Consider the following 14,236-nt stretch of genomic DNA (forward strand, 5'->3'; position numbering starts at 1 on the left):
TACAGTTCGTACCCACTGAGCGCGCTGTAGGTAACTATTTGAAAGGCTGGCGCATGCATGTTGATAGGAACATAGACATTACAGATATCAAGCCTCTGATAGCTGATAAAATAAACCAGGAACTAAACAGTCTGGGAAGTATCAAATTTCAAATCACAGTGAAAATGTAAACCGATAAGAACGTGGGGAACCCCACTTGAGTCACTGATACGTTCAGCCTTACTTCGAGGTAAACAAGAGGTTGTCGCATACAGAGACCATTGGCGCATCAATCGATACCAGTTTTTCAGCAGAATGCGGGAATACCTAGAACGCTACACACACTTGGGGTCTGGGTGGACTGTAGATAAAATCGATAATGTCTATCTAGACATAGCTAACTTCACGATGCCGTTCAGAGGCGGTTCATACCTAGACTTGCCCCCTACTATAGGAAAAAACATGCCATGGTCAATGTCAAGAATAGAGGAGACGATTGCCTGAGGGTAGCTATCAGGTCAGCCTTGTTTCCAGCTGACACTCATTCAGACAGGCTTTCTAGCTATCCCCAAGACGATGGACTCAACTGGGATGGTATAGATGAACCCACCCCCATATCCCAGATCACTAAAATAGAAAAACAGAATAATCTAGCTATAAATGTCTTTGGGCACGAAGGTAACACAACAATAGTGCACAGAGTCAGCCCGTTGGGGAAACGCATTATCAATATATTCATGATCCAGCGAGGTGACAAGTGCCACTACGCTTGGATAAAACACTTTAGCAGGCTGTTGTATGACCAATCGGCACACAGAGAAAAGACCCACTTCTGCGAACGGTGCCTACATGGCTTCACACGAGCTGATTTATTAGAATCCCACCGGGAGGATTGCCAAGGTGTGGGGCAGACGGCTATACGAGTCGACATGCCTCAAGAAGGTGACAATATCCTAAAATTCGGTAACCACAAGAACCAAATGTCTGTGCCTTATATCATATACGCCGACTTTGAATCCTTGGTTAAACCAGTTGAGGCTGCCGCTGTTGGGGGTACCCCAACCACACTCAAAACACAAGAGCATGAAGCCTGTGGGTTTGGATACATTGTCGTCCGTTGTGATGGGGAAACGAAAGCTCCCGTAGTGTATAGGGGCCCTGACGCGGCTGAAAGGTTTCTTAAGTGTTTGCAGGAGGAAGAAAAAATTATTAGGAATGCATTGTATAGAGTCGCTCCCATGCGTATGACCCGAGCCGACAGGCTAGCTCACGCCTGTAGCACTAACTGTCACGTGTGTGACTCACCACTGAATGGTGATTCGGTGAGAGATCACTGCCACTTAACCGGTAAGTATAGAGGCGCCGCTCACAGCGCGTGTAACCTCAAGCTTAGAATCATCCCTAAGACAATAAACATCCCCGTGGTCTTTCACAACTTGAGAGGGTACGACTCTCACTTAATCATGCAGGCCATCGCGAAAATCGATGGTAATATAACGTGCATCCCCAACAACATGGAGAGATACATCTCCTTCAGCTTAAACGGCCTGAGGTTCATCGACTCAGTTCAATTCCTCCTGTCGTCACTCGACAGTCTGGTCAAGGCCAATGATACCTTCCCTATTACCGATCGATACACAGACGCCGAGACTAGACCCCTGCTTATGAGGAAGGGTGTGTACCCCTATGAGTACATGGATAGTTGGGCCAAGTTCGCCGAGACCAGACTACCCCCCATCAGAGAATTTTACAGCAATCTGACCGACTCAGCAATATCCCAAGATGATTACTCACACGCTATTAATGTATGGAATAAACTGGGTTGTAAGAACCTGGGGGATTATCACGACCTGTACTTGAGGACAGATGTACTGCTGTTAGCCGACGTGTTTGAGACGTTTAGGTGGACATGTTTCAAGCAGTATAAACTCGACCCCGCATGGTATTACACCAGCCCAGGTCTGTCGTGGGATGCCTTGCTTAAAAAGACCGGAGTTAAGTTGGAATTGCTTACTGATTATGACATGCACCTATTCATTGAGAAAGGCTTGCGAGGTGGGATCTCCATGGCAACCAAGCGTCTGGCGAAAGCAAATAATCAATACGTTAAGGGGCTCTACGACCCTAGCAAGCCAACCAATCACATTCTCTACCTCGGCCAACAACCTGTATGGCTGGGCCATGAGCCAGTATCTACCCACAGGGGGGTTCGAATGGGCGTCACAGGAGGTCGATGTTATGAGCATCGCACCAGATTCGAATAAAGGTTATATCCTCGAGGTTGACTTGGAATACCCCAAGGCATTACACGCATCACACAACAGCTACCCCCTGGCCCCCGAACATATGAGGGTTAACCCAGACTGGGTGTCTGAGTACCAACATAACTTATTAGGTGGGCGGGTGGCAGATGTTGAAAAACTCGTGCCTAACTTAATGAATAAGACCAAGTACATCGTTCACTATCGCAACCTACAGCTGTACCTGTCGTTGGGTATGAGGCTGACCAAAATACACAGGGTGCTCATGTTCAACCAGAGCCCCTGGATGGAGCCTTACATCAGAATGAACACAGACCTCCGAAAGCTTGCCACCAGTGACTTTGAGAAAAATCTCTACAAGCTCATGAACAACTCGGTGTTTGGTAAGACTATGGAGAACCTGAGGAAACGCGTGACCGTGAAGCTGGTTCGATCGAATGAGGTAGACAAGCTCAGGAGACTGATAGCCAGTCCGGCATTCAACCGTAGCAAAATATTCACCGATGACCTAGTTGCCCTGCACATGAAGAAAAGCCACATAAAATTCAACCGGCCTGTTTACGTGGGGATGAGCATCCTCGATTTATCTAAACACCTGATGTAACGACTTTTACTACAAGCGAGCTTAAGAAACAGTACGGCGACAGGTGTGAAGTGCTGTACACTGACACGGATTCCCTGCTGATGGAGATTCGAACCGAGGGCGGTAATGCGTTGACATGAAAAAACACCTCGATTTGTATGACACCAGCGATTAACCTAAGGCCCATGCCATACACAGTACAGTAAATAAAAAGGTCCTAGGTAAGATGAAGGACGAGTGTGCTGGCACGCCCATAGCCGAGTACATAGGGTTGAGGCCTAAGATGTACTCCATACTGAAGGCCGACAATGGTGAAATCCGGAAGGCTAAGGGTGTTAAGAAGTATGTGGTGAAACAACACATCAAACACGCCAGATTCAAGGAAGCCCTGTTCAAGACCCGTACCTTTAGGCATAAAATGAACACACTTAGAAGTGATGGGCATAAGATATACGGACTGACTATAAACAAGACGTCCCTGTCGCCTATGGACACTAAACGTTGGATAGCTATTGATGGGATAAACACGTACGCATACGGGCATGAGAAAATTGAACCAAGAACATAGATATAAATATCGGGACGACATGTCACGGAACCAAAGAAAGTTTGAGGCTATTTACTACAGCCCGCGTGGGTACTGGAAAGGAGCTAGCGCTGTAGATAAGCTAGCTAAAATGGTAGTACCCGGAGGAGCCAAAGCGTGGCTTGAAAAACAAGCCCTGTGGCAGATCTATTTGCGGCACCACGCTCACGTGCCTAGAAGGAGGTTCGGTATTAACATACCTAATAGCGTTCACCAGGCAGACCTACTGTTCCTACCCACGGCCAAGAGGTACAAGTATGCCTTAACCGTAGTGGGCGTAGCCAGTCGCTACAAAGGAAGCCGAACCCTTGACCGCGAAAGATTCGGCCCAGGTAGCCAGAGGATTCGAACGCATATACAAACGCAGTCCGCTGACGTGGCCAACAGAGCTGCAAGTTGACCCCGGACGGGAGTTCATGGGTGCCGTGTCACAACTGCTAACCAAACACGATACAAAGGTCAGGCGTGGCACGGCTGGGGCCCATCGCAGCCAAGCCATAGTTGAGAGATTTAATAGGACTTTGGCTGAGCGATTATTCGGCCATCAGTATGCGAGGGAGATGGCAACCCCGGGAAAACGATCGACTGAATGGGTCATGAGGTTACCCAAGGTGGTGTCGGCAATCAACCATGAAGTCACCCGGCTCACTGATAAGAAACCGGCAGACGCTATCAGACTAAAATCAATAGTTGCAGAGCCGGCTGCTCCATTGCGTGGGAAGGAGAAACAGATACCAGATAGGGCTCTAGTGAGGTATCTATACCAGCCGGGGGGAACACGAGGGTGATAGCCGTAAGTGAGCCACCGATCCTATATGGTCAGTCAAAACTTACAACATAGATAAAGTGGACATCAAAGCAGACGAGCCTAACTTGTACTACTTGAGGGATGGGCCAGGTAGGGGGTTTGTAAGAGAGGAATTATTGATCATACCGTACGGCACAGTGTTACCTCCAGTCAACACGGCATAGACCCATCCCCGATAGCTCAGTAGCGTGGCTAGGAGGTGCGTTCGCATCCCCCAACTTTTTCATAGTAGGGGTAATGGTAGCAAGAGCTAAGGGTCCGACCAAAGCCTTACTTGTGAAATAAGGCTTTGCAGAGGCTTTGGTTGAAACTGGTCCAGAACCCCCCATTGTATATACTACTATAGTGAACTTCTTTGGGTGGCATTTAGAAGTTGGTGTGCTGAACAACGGGGAAAGTTATATGGATATACAACTTCTTTATTATAATGTAAGCGACGTTCTGGTCCACCAATTTCAAACCCGTTCTGCTATCAAAACCCATCTTTTCCCCCAAGTTTTCTCCAAACAAAAGTTAGATAATAGACATGTTATACCAACAACTGATTTTCTGCAATATATTGTTACACTCCGCCGCCATTTTGACTGCATGTAATAATTGATGTGTGTCATATGTACTTTTATACCACCATTGGTGGTCTATTGAGAATAAAAGTAAAGTAAAGGCTACAGCTGAACATGGTTGCATAGGTTTTGATAAGCTGATAGGTGGCACGTGTATCCAATTAACCTTTCGTAACATTTTCGTTTACAGAGGAGGACTTGAAACTCGTTCAGTACATGGAACTATCTACCTTTATCATCTTGTTTATAACTTGGTCAATTCATGTCAAAACGATTGAAATCGAATGAGAGCAATAGGTGACATTCATTGGGATGCAGACAAATAAACCCTCCTACACATGTACAAAACATTTATCATGTTCACACTGGAGTGAGTCGCTCCCGTCCTTCTCTATCCCCTACCAATTATGATAAACTAAACTCCTTACAATATAAAGCACCCACGCACCCCACCAAAAAAACCATAGGTGCAAATACTAGTACCTACTACCTAGTACTTACTAGAAGAAACAAAATTACTCAATAACTACCAGACTGGGTCTGAGACCAAAATATCAAAACACCAAACAAAAAGGCACCCTTAATTTCAGAATAAACCCTTTAAAACATCCCTATCCAGCGACACATTACAGTGTAAACTCGATTATCCAGACTAACTCACAATGTCAAGGTCACACTCCACACGTTTCACAACCAAAACATTAACACCGTACCCTGCCTCCCCAGCCATACCTTTTAACATTTAACCCCTTTTCATCTATTTAGTAGACTCCGTATTAGCTTATCAGCAACAGTTGAACTGTTCTGCACAATAAGTCACAATATACTCTACACTACCTACTTAGTTGAATTTATACGCAATCAACTTCCCAACCCTCTTACGTCCAACTTCTCAACTCCCAATCTAAACATAATTAATTTCAATATACAGGTGTTTTATGATATAGTGCTTTATTCCCTAAGTAGTTTTATGACGTTTTTGTTAAACACACTTACCACGTCGGTCGATGAATTGTGGCACTGTCTCAAGTTGATAGTTGGGATATGGGGACAGACAGACATATACGTATGTAGACAAGCCATTCTTGTAGTTGGATGAGAGACTATGACACATACATGTTGAACAATACCTTTTTCACATAATAGTAGAAATATATATGTGTGAAATATGCACACATAAAACGACCAGATGAAAGGCACAGGGTGTATAAAATTCCATCACTGATACAATAAAGCCCGACGGGGAGTTGGTTTGGTTGGTCTGTTGTTTAACACCGGACTAGGCAATATTACAGCTCTATGGCGGCGGTCTGTAAATAATCGAGTATGGACAAGACAATACAGGTATCAACATTATGAGCAAAAAGATCTACGCAGTTGGGTTAACATTGTCAATCAAGTCATCGAGCCTGACCACCCGATTCCGTTAGTCACCTTTTACGACAAGCATGTGTTGCTGAAGACCAATCTAACCCGGATCTTCACGGGTAACATGGGGGGTAGGCAAATGTGTAGCTTAGCCCAGTGAAAAACAGGGCTCATAAAACAGGAATGTATGGACGTCAACTTCTGTATTTGTGGAACACGATGTTACGGAGTATATTCTTATCCTTCATCGAGTGAATGAAAAACAGAAAGCTAAAGAGGTACAGTGATAAACTAACAGTGATAAGAACAGTGATAAGATAACAAGGGAAGCCAGTACTTAATTAGCGCTAAAAATTGGTAGGGTGGATGGACAAATGGAAGCCAGGGATTGTTAATCCAGGCATGAATAATGAGATAACAAAGGTGGCATTTAACAAGGCAAATGGCAATAAAGAAATGTAAGCCAGGAATTAATCCAGAACTAACTAGTGATGTAACAATAAATTAAGTGATTGTTATCCTTTTTACAGACATTTTAAGAGCGCTCATTCATTTCAACGAAAACACACTCGGTTTCTGGAGTTATTGTTGGGTTATTGTTTGGACAAGTTAAAAGATTAATTACAAAAATGCCACAGAATTTGAAAGCATGTTCATGTTGTTTCTATACGACTTAACCAAATGACAGTAAAGCCTCCTGTTGGATTAAATCATATGCAGGCAAGACGTCATGTGCAGATAGGGCAGAATTATGTGAAATATCGCTTTCCAGCTCTCTCGCTTTCTCGCTCTATCGCTTTATCGCCTTGTTATATCGCTTTCTCGCTCTTTTCGCCTTCTCGCTTTCTCGCTCTATCGCCTTCTCGCTCTACCGCTTTCTCGCTTTGTTATATCGCTTTCTAGCTGTGTCGCTTTCTCGCTCTATCACTTTCTCGCGCAATGATATCGCTTTCTCGTCTCGCGCAATGATATCGCTTTCTCGTCTCGTGTTATCGCTTTCTCGTCTCGTGCTATCGCTTTCTCGTCTCGCGTTATCGCTTTCTCGTCTCGCGTTATCGCTTTCTCGTCTCGTGATATCGCTTTCTCGTCTCGTGATATCGCTTTCTCGCCTCCGAATTTTAAGGCGAGAAAGCGATGGCCCGAATGAGCCACCATAGTTTTCCGTTTTCAATGTGTGTCAGTGTATATGTCAATTCTAACCCGGATCTTCACGGGTATATTGAGGAAAAAAGTACTAGAGCTGTCATACGGTCCATTGAACTTGTACGCATTGTAGTGTTTCTAGGAAAAGCCGAAGCTTCTAGTGCCAGGAAAGCTAAAAATACTGCTTACGCCTACATAATCAATATGTTTACCGCTTATGTCATGGCTCCTTACAAACACATGACTATTGTAATGGAGTGACAGTTAACGATGTGAACTCTCACGTAATAGCTTGGGGCTTATATTAAAAGGACTCTGAGTTGCAAGGTACCCAGTACTGGACGGGATGCAGATCCTGGTTGAAAGGTACCCTGTACTGGATGGGCTATAGAACCTGGTTGTAAGGTACCCTGTACTTGACGGAATGTAGATCCAGGTTGTAAGGTACACAGTACTGGGCGGGATGTAGAACCTGGTTGTAAGTTACCCTGTACTTGACGGGCTATAGATCCTGGTTGTAAGGTACCCTGTACTTGACGGGCTATAGATCCTGGTTGAAAGGTACCCTGTACTGGGCGAGATGTAGAACCTGGTTGTAAGGTACCCTGTTCTTGCCGGGCTGTAGATCCTGGTTGTAAGGTACCCAGTACTGGGCGGGATGCAGATCCAGGTTGTAAGGTACCCTGTATTTTACGGGCTATAGATCCTGGTTGAAAGGTACCAAGCACTTGGCAGGATGTAGATCCAGGTTGTAAGGTACCCTGTATTTGACGGGCTATAGATCCTGGTTGTAAGGTACCCAGTACTGGGCGGGATGTAGAACCTGGTTGTAAGGTACCCTGTACTTGACGGGTTATAGCCCCTTAATTGTTTCTTTATTCACTGAGAATATAATGATATTCTGAAATATAATTATAATAATTATTGTTATATGTTATTATTTCATGAGAATACAATTATGGAATATTCAATGCGTATATTTAGTAATTTTTATCATGATCATCATTCTTCTATTTTTCCAACAACAGCATTTGGTTTCGCAAGCAACGCTGAATCACCTGTGTTAGCTCACCACACCCAATTCATTTACAATAGGTTTGTACTCCTCATGTCATATAAACCTAAGGCCTTTTAATCTGATCACATTGAGTTGGATACATAGATCGCCCTAAAGTGGTTGCAACACGGAAAACCGTGAGTGATACAGGTGATACGGTTACAGTAGTAACTATAAATAGTTCTTACGATTATAAAGTAAATGCTACTTTTACGTAAATCACCTATATTTTTTTACAAACGGAATTTGTTTGGAAAGGCTGACATGTCATTAAGATACGCGCTGCGTTCAATAGAAGTCCGTCCCATGTTAGAAAGTTGAGGTGTTATTTTTAAGATCAGTATTTCTCTTAATCTGTGTGAGGATTAGTTTCACATTAGTTTCACGATTGTCACATAAACGCACACTACGACAAAACCAGGAAGAACATTCGACACTCCACAAAAAGTAAGCCTGCAAAAGCAACACTGACACCAATGTCTGCTACGAATATCAGTCCCAGTTCAATTCAATCCCAGACCTGTTTCAAATAAATGGACTGAAATATATCAATTGGTTTTTTTTAGACTATTCATTTCTACTTTCCTTTTAGCTTCCGAGTATTGCGTACAAGTTCTTATTATTGACAGTTTCGGCGAATGGTGACATGAACTGACAGTTCGATTCGCGTGTATTTACAACTCGTAAACAGTCATACAGACGAGAGAGACAGTCACATAGAGCAGAGAGACCGTCACATAGGCCAGAGAGACCTTCACATAGGCGATTAATCAGAGAGACAGTCACACATGTATACCAGAAAGACAGTCACACAGATCAGAGAGACAGTCACATAGAGCAGAGAGACCGTCACATAGAGCAGAGACAGTCACACACAACAGAGAGACGTTCACATAGAGCAGATAGACAGTCTAATGGTGTCAGTAGAAGCTTGTCACACCGGGTGCGATTCCCAATATGGATATATTTTGTGATATGTTAACTCTCGACAGTTCTTGACCATGGGATTACTATATTACCTAAACCTGGATAACACATGTAATTAAAGCTATGGGTAAGTATCACTGGCTTACTCTTCTGTAAGGGACCTAACATTACATATTCTGAGCGCATTCTAGTTGTAATAAAGGTCTATACATATAGTTTTCCACATTAGCTGAAAAATAGTCTCCATAACAAAACCAGTCAGCCATGGGAGGATATAGAGGCTAATTAAACAATAACAATCCGATTCTTCTGAGAAGATACATTCTCTGAGTAAATGAATCAGGGACGGATAGGGGGTAAACAGAGAACCCTAGTTTCTACTTGGAAACGGATTAATGTTAGGTTCATAGCATACTTGCACATGTCTACTATGTATGTTATGTTTCATTTGCAGATTCCCTTGTAGTGATTAACAAATTACGGGAGCATTTTGACCATTCAACTGCTGACGGTCGAGCCCAGAGCACAGGTACTTACTATTGTTTGAAATGTTATCCCATATCCTGCAGGCCACCACTGGCGGCGATTATGCCCTCATTTACAGTAGAGTTTACATTTATAAGTGTCAAAAAGACTACCCCACTCCCAGCAAATTCTAATGGATTTAAACTGAACTTAGGCTGCACACGTATTAGTTTGTGTGTTCATTTTTGTTCATGTATTCAAAAGTCAAACCTATTTCACAGCATATCCTGGCGATTTTGATGGAGAGTAGTCTTGGCGTCAAAGAACTTATTGACTGGGCGGTGAAGAGAGTTGTGGGAGGGGAATTTACACATGGAGATTGCTGGGTGCTCCGGACGCTCCTGAAACTGCACATCAGGCAAAGTGCGCTGACTGCTAATCACGACAAACAACAAGAAGAGGTCGTGAGACATATTTGTTCTCGAACAATTGATGCTCTTACGCAGGTGCGTTGCCGGTACAAAATGTTTCATGTCATTTTTCTGAAACACAATAGATATAGAGATAGAAATAGAATGTCTCACATGTAACCTTCATTTAGTAGATCTAAATAGAATGTAAAGAGTGGCTCGTTCTATACGTGTACTTACATATCCCTATAATCGAAACGTGTATTTAATGATTTCTCGTCTTCATTTCAGGGTTGTTACATAATGCAAGCATTCTATTTCTTCTATGAAAGTAAGTTAACGTTTCACCTTAAAGAACTATGGTATGTTGGACCTATAGAAGACATTAACATTCATGGTCTTTCCTATGTTACAAACGTCCGTCAAGACAAAGTAAAAGACTAGCTTATGATCTTTATTGTCTTCTTGTCCAAGGTTTACAGGAAAGTGTTGATCCTACAGATATGTAGTTTTATTCATATATTGCCTCAAAAGTGCTGGGGCCAGCTTGTATTTTTTAACCACTCTTTTTTTAAATGAATAGAGGGGACATAATTATCTAAATGGTATCGACATATTATTTGTTACAGCCGTGGCACTGGTGACAGCTGCTGTTTCTGAGGGTTCAATATCTGGACAAGACATGGCCAATCAATGCGCTATCACTTTATGGATGACTTTTTTCAATGACATATCTGAGTGTCAGAAGGATGAAAAGGTATCTTTATGACACTCACGGTAGAAACAGTGCTAGACGTATTTAGGTTATTATTATAAGTCATTTGTTCTCTCTGAAATTCCGACTTCGCATTAATATTGAGTCGCACTTTGTGCTACTGAAAAAAAGTTGCAATTATTTGGAGAGGAATTAATTTCAGGTATAATAGTATATAACCCATAAAATCAAGGAATACAAATTATTTACCTCTTAATATCGTGTCACTTGAAATAGTTTACTCTCTATTATCTACTTGATATGTCGGTCCTATTCTCTTATATTGTTGGTGCCTTGACTCACACCGACAAGTTAACCGTCAAAAACCATGATCATAATGTCATTGTTTTTACATTACAGGAGACTATCGACTTACTGAAGCATTTGAGATACCTAGCCATTGAACACTGTGAGAACAATCCCGGATTTTGTTACTGCTTGTGCCAAGATCTGACACACGCATTCAATATGATGGCCTACTCGTTCACTGAGGATCAAAACTCAAGAATCAAAGCTTACTTACTTGTCCTAATGGCTAGATGCAGCTTTCAAGCGGTGAGTGATAACTGCACAAGCCAAGGTCACTTCTGAAAGCACTTTTTTGTGAAAATGGTAATCTGACAAAGTTGCATCGAAACGTCGTTTCACACAGAAAGTTAAACTTTTGGTATTTAAAAAGGAGTTCTTAAAAAGGTGAATCCACCAACAATCATTGGTCATAACGGCTTGATTGCCTCCCCACTGACTGGGTCGTCAATATTCCAATTTGCTGCTACTCACTCATTTACATGTTATGAAAGAATAAATCATGTAAAAGATCGCAGCACAGGGCTTCACTGACACAGAGTAAAACATCAATTATCTTCTCAGTCCATAAGAGCATTTATGTCATGTAGCAGAACAGAGAGGGAGTTGTTGAATTATGTCATTCTACTTTCAGAAGCAGTACAGACTCTGCACAAAACTGTGTGAACAAGGTGACCATAACAAATAACAAATGAATTTCCAATAGGCCGTAAATACACCTATTGTCCAAACTGCCTTTGAAAGGTAATCGTTTGTTGTTGTGTTACTATTCCGTTTCGTTCATTTGTGCTTAAAACTCATTTTGTTCATTTGAAATATCTTTTTCTGCATGAACGTAATGAACAACGCAATATGTTAACTATTTTACTAATAATTTCAGCCTGTGAACTGGAGGAATATAAAAGTTACATACCCTTAGAAGTCTGGGCAAACGCTCTTGACAAGGAGAAACAATATGGTGCAGCCCTGGGCAAGCTTGAACATGCATTGAAATGTGTGATGGTAATTTCAAATGCTGTTTAAATTCTTCCACTCCATTAAACAAATTCAAAATGAACCTGCAATTGCAGATACTGCTTATTGTGTCAGTTAACAATGGAATACTGTATTCGTTAATTTCTGGGGGTTTTCCACGACTGTTCATATTCATATTTCTACTTTACTTTAATGGTGTCCGTTTGCCACTTACCCAAAATACTGAGGTTATTATTTCAATATAATTGTTGCTTTAATCCATCATCTCATGGATGGAGGAAACACTAGAAGCACTGAAAAAAAATGAAAAACGGAAAAAGTCATGGACCAGATGGTTTCACAACAGAATTTATAAACTTCTTCTGGATAGATTTAAATAAATTCTTGATACGTTCTTTAAATTATACATATCTAAATGAAAATATATCAGTTTCCCAGAACAAGGACTAATTACATGCCTACCAAAATAAAACAAACCAAAGCTTAAATGGCGGCCACTTTCTCTCCTCAGCACATCAAATAAACTTGCATCAGCGGTTATAGCCAATAGAATGAAAAATATGCTACCACTAATAATAAATGATGACCAAGAAAGTTAAGTACCATGAAGATATATTGGTGAGGTCACTAGGCTGATATATGATCTAATGGAGTATACAAATTCTTATCAAATACCAGGACTATTAGTTCTAATTGATTTTGAAAATGCTTTTGGTTCAGTTGATAGAAATTTTATACTAAATGTGTTAAGATTCTTTAATTTCGAACCTAGTTTTCAGAAGTGGATAAAAACCTTTTTAATGATATGAAATCAAAGTGTACTTGTAAATGGATTTGCTTGCACCTTTTTTCCTATAGCGAGAGGTTGGCGTCAAGGAGACCCTGTATCACCATATATTTTTATCTTATGTGCAGAAAATTTGGCTATACTTATCAGAAATAATAAAACTATTAAAGGCATTAAAAAAGGAAATATTGATTATGTTCTTGCACAATTTGCTGACGATACTTCCCAACTTTTAGATGGCACTGGGAGTAGTCTATATACCTTGCTTAATACTTAATCCTTTTTTGCAAGGTTTTCTGGCTTGAAAATTAATGCTGACAAGACAAGACTGATCTGGATAGGCTCTAAAAATGTACAATATAGAACAAACTTTATGGATAACAACTTCTTTTTATTCGTGAGTGCGACGTTTCGATACAGATTCTTGTACCGTTGTCAAGCATAATGGGACATAAAGAGGGGGAAAAGTGTATATATACTGGGTGTGACAATGTGACAAAGAAAACAACATAATTAACATAATTGGCTAGGCAGAAGGCTGATGAAGCCAGAGAGTAGACAAAGGACAGGCGTAGAAGCCAATGATGTACAAATGTAGTGACATGTTTATACAGCAGTGAGTTTATACAGTGGATTGGGCTTGGTGGATGAGTGCATCATAAGCGGATGGAATGAAGTATCCTTGGTCTCGGTTGATGGTGGGCTTTGGCGTTTGATAGGGCTGGCTTCGGTGAGCTTGCGTTAAGTGAAGTCTGTTTGTTTGTTAGAGAGAATGGTGATGTCAGACCACTCTATTTGATGATTGGGGCTTGCTTTGATGTGGTCGGAAATGGCTGATTTGCTGTCGGAATGGTGGTAACAGAGGTCTGATGTTCTTTCACTCGGGTGTTGATGGGTCGGGAAGTTTCGCCTATGTAGCTCTGCCCACAATCACAGTTTATTTTGTAGATGACACATTTTGGGTTGTTGTTCTTTATGGTGGTGGGTTTTCTTCCATTGGCATGGAGAATGTTGTTAAGGTTGGAGGACGCGGAGAAGGTGGTATCTATGCCAGCTTGATCTTTCATGAGGCGGAGACCTCTGTTACCAATTCCGACAGCAAATCAGCCATTTCCGACCACATCAAAGCAAGCCCCAATCATCAAATAGAGTGGACTGACATCACCATTCTCTCTAACAAACAAACAGACTTCACTAAACGCAAGCTCACCGAAGCCATCCACATCAAACGCCAAAAGCCCACCATCAACCGAGGACCAAGGAT

The 14,236-nt window shown here is 41.9% G+C and overlaps 1 protein-coding gene across 2 annotated transcripts; it reads left to right on the forward strand.

Moving 5' to 3' along the window:
* The first annotated feature begins 8,227 nt into the window (after positions 1-8,227).
* Positions 8,228-13,335, forward strand: LOC124258191. Of its 2 annotated transcripts, XM_046692247.1 has the most exons (8): positions 8,841-9,402; positions 9,730-9,804; positions 10,022-10,246; positions 10,442-10,481; positions 10,780-10,907; positions 11,265-11,459; positions 11,845-11,881; positions 12,091-13,334. In XM_046692247.1, the coding sequence occupies exons 3-8, from the start codon at positions 10,040-10,042 to the stop codon at positions 12,231-12,233; spliced, it is 750 nt and encodes a 249-aa protein (XP_046548203.1). In that variant the 5' UTR covers positions 8,841-9,402; positions 9,730-9,804; positions 10,022-10,039; the 3' UTR covers positions 12,234-13,334. The 2 variants fall into 2 exon arrangements, with proteins under 2 accessions (XP_046548204.1, XP_046548203.1); XM_046692248.1 differs by lacking the exons at positions 8,841-9,402; positions 9,730-9,804 and adding an exon at positions 8,228-8,386 and having other exon boundaries at positions 12,091-13,335.
* The last annotated feature ends 901 nt before the right edge of the window (positions 13,336-14,236 follow it).

This window comes from Haliotis rubra, unplaced genomic scaffold (genome assembly GCF_003918875.1).
Source record: "Haliotis rubra isolate DU_JTF1 unplaced genomic scaffold, ASM391887v1 Scf686, whole genome shotgun sequence".
NCBI lineage: Eukaryota > Metazoa > Mollusca > Gastropoda > Lepetellida > Haliotidae > Haliotis > Haliotis rubra.

Excerpts from the sequence above, each read along its gene's own strand:
- LOC124258191 (XM_046692248.1), top strand. The coding sequence starts at position 10,040 with ATGGAGAGTAGTCTTGGCGTCAAAGAACTTATTGACTGGGCGGTGAAG. Across the intron at positions 10,247-10,441 it reads CAATTGATGCTCTTACGCAG|GGTTGTTACATAATGCAAGC; the intron begins GTGCGTTGCCGG and ends TCTTCATTTCAG. Across the intron at positions 10,482-10,779 it reads ATTCTATTTCTTCTATGAAA|CCGTGGCACTGGTGACAGCT; the intron begins GTAAGTTAACGT and ends TATTTGTTACAG.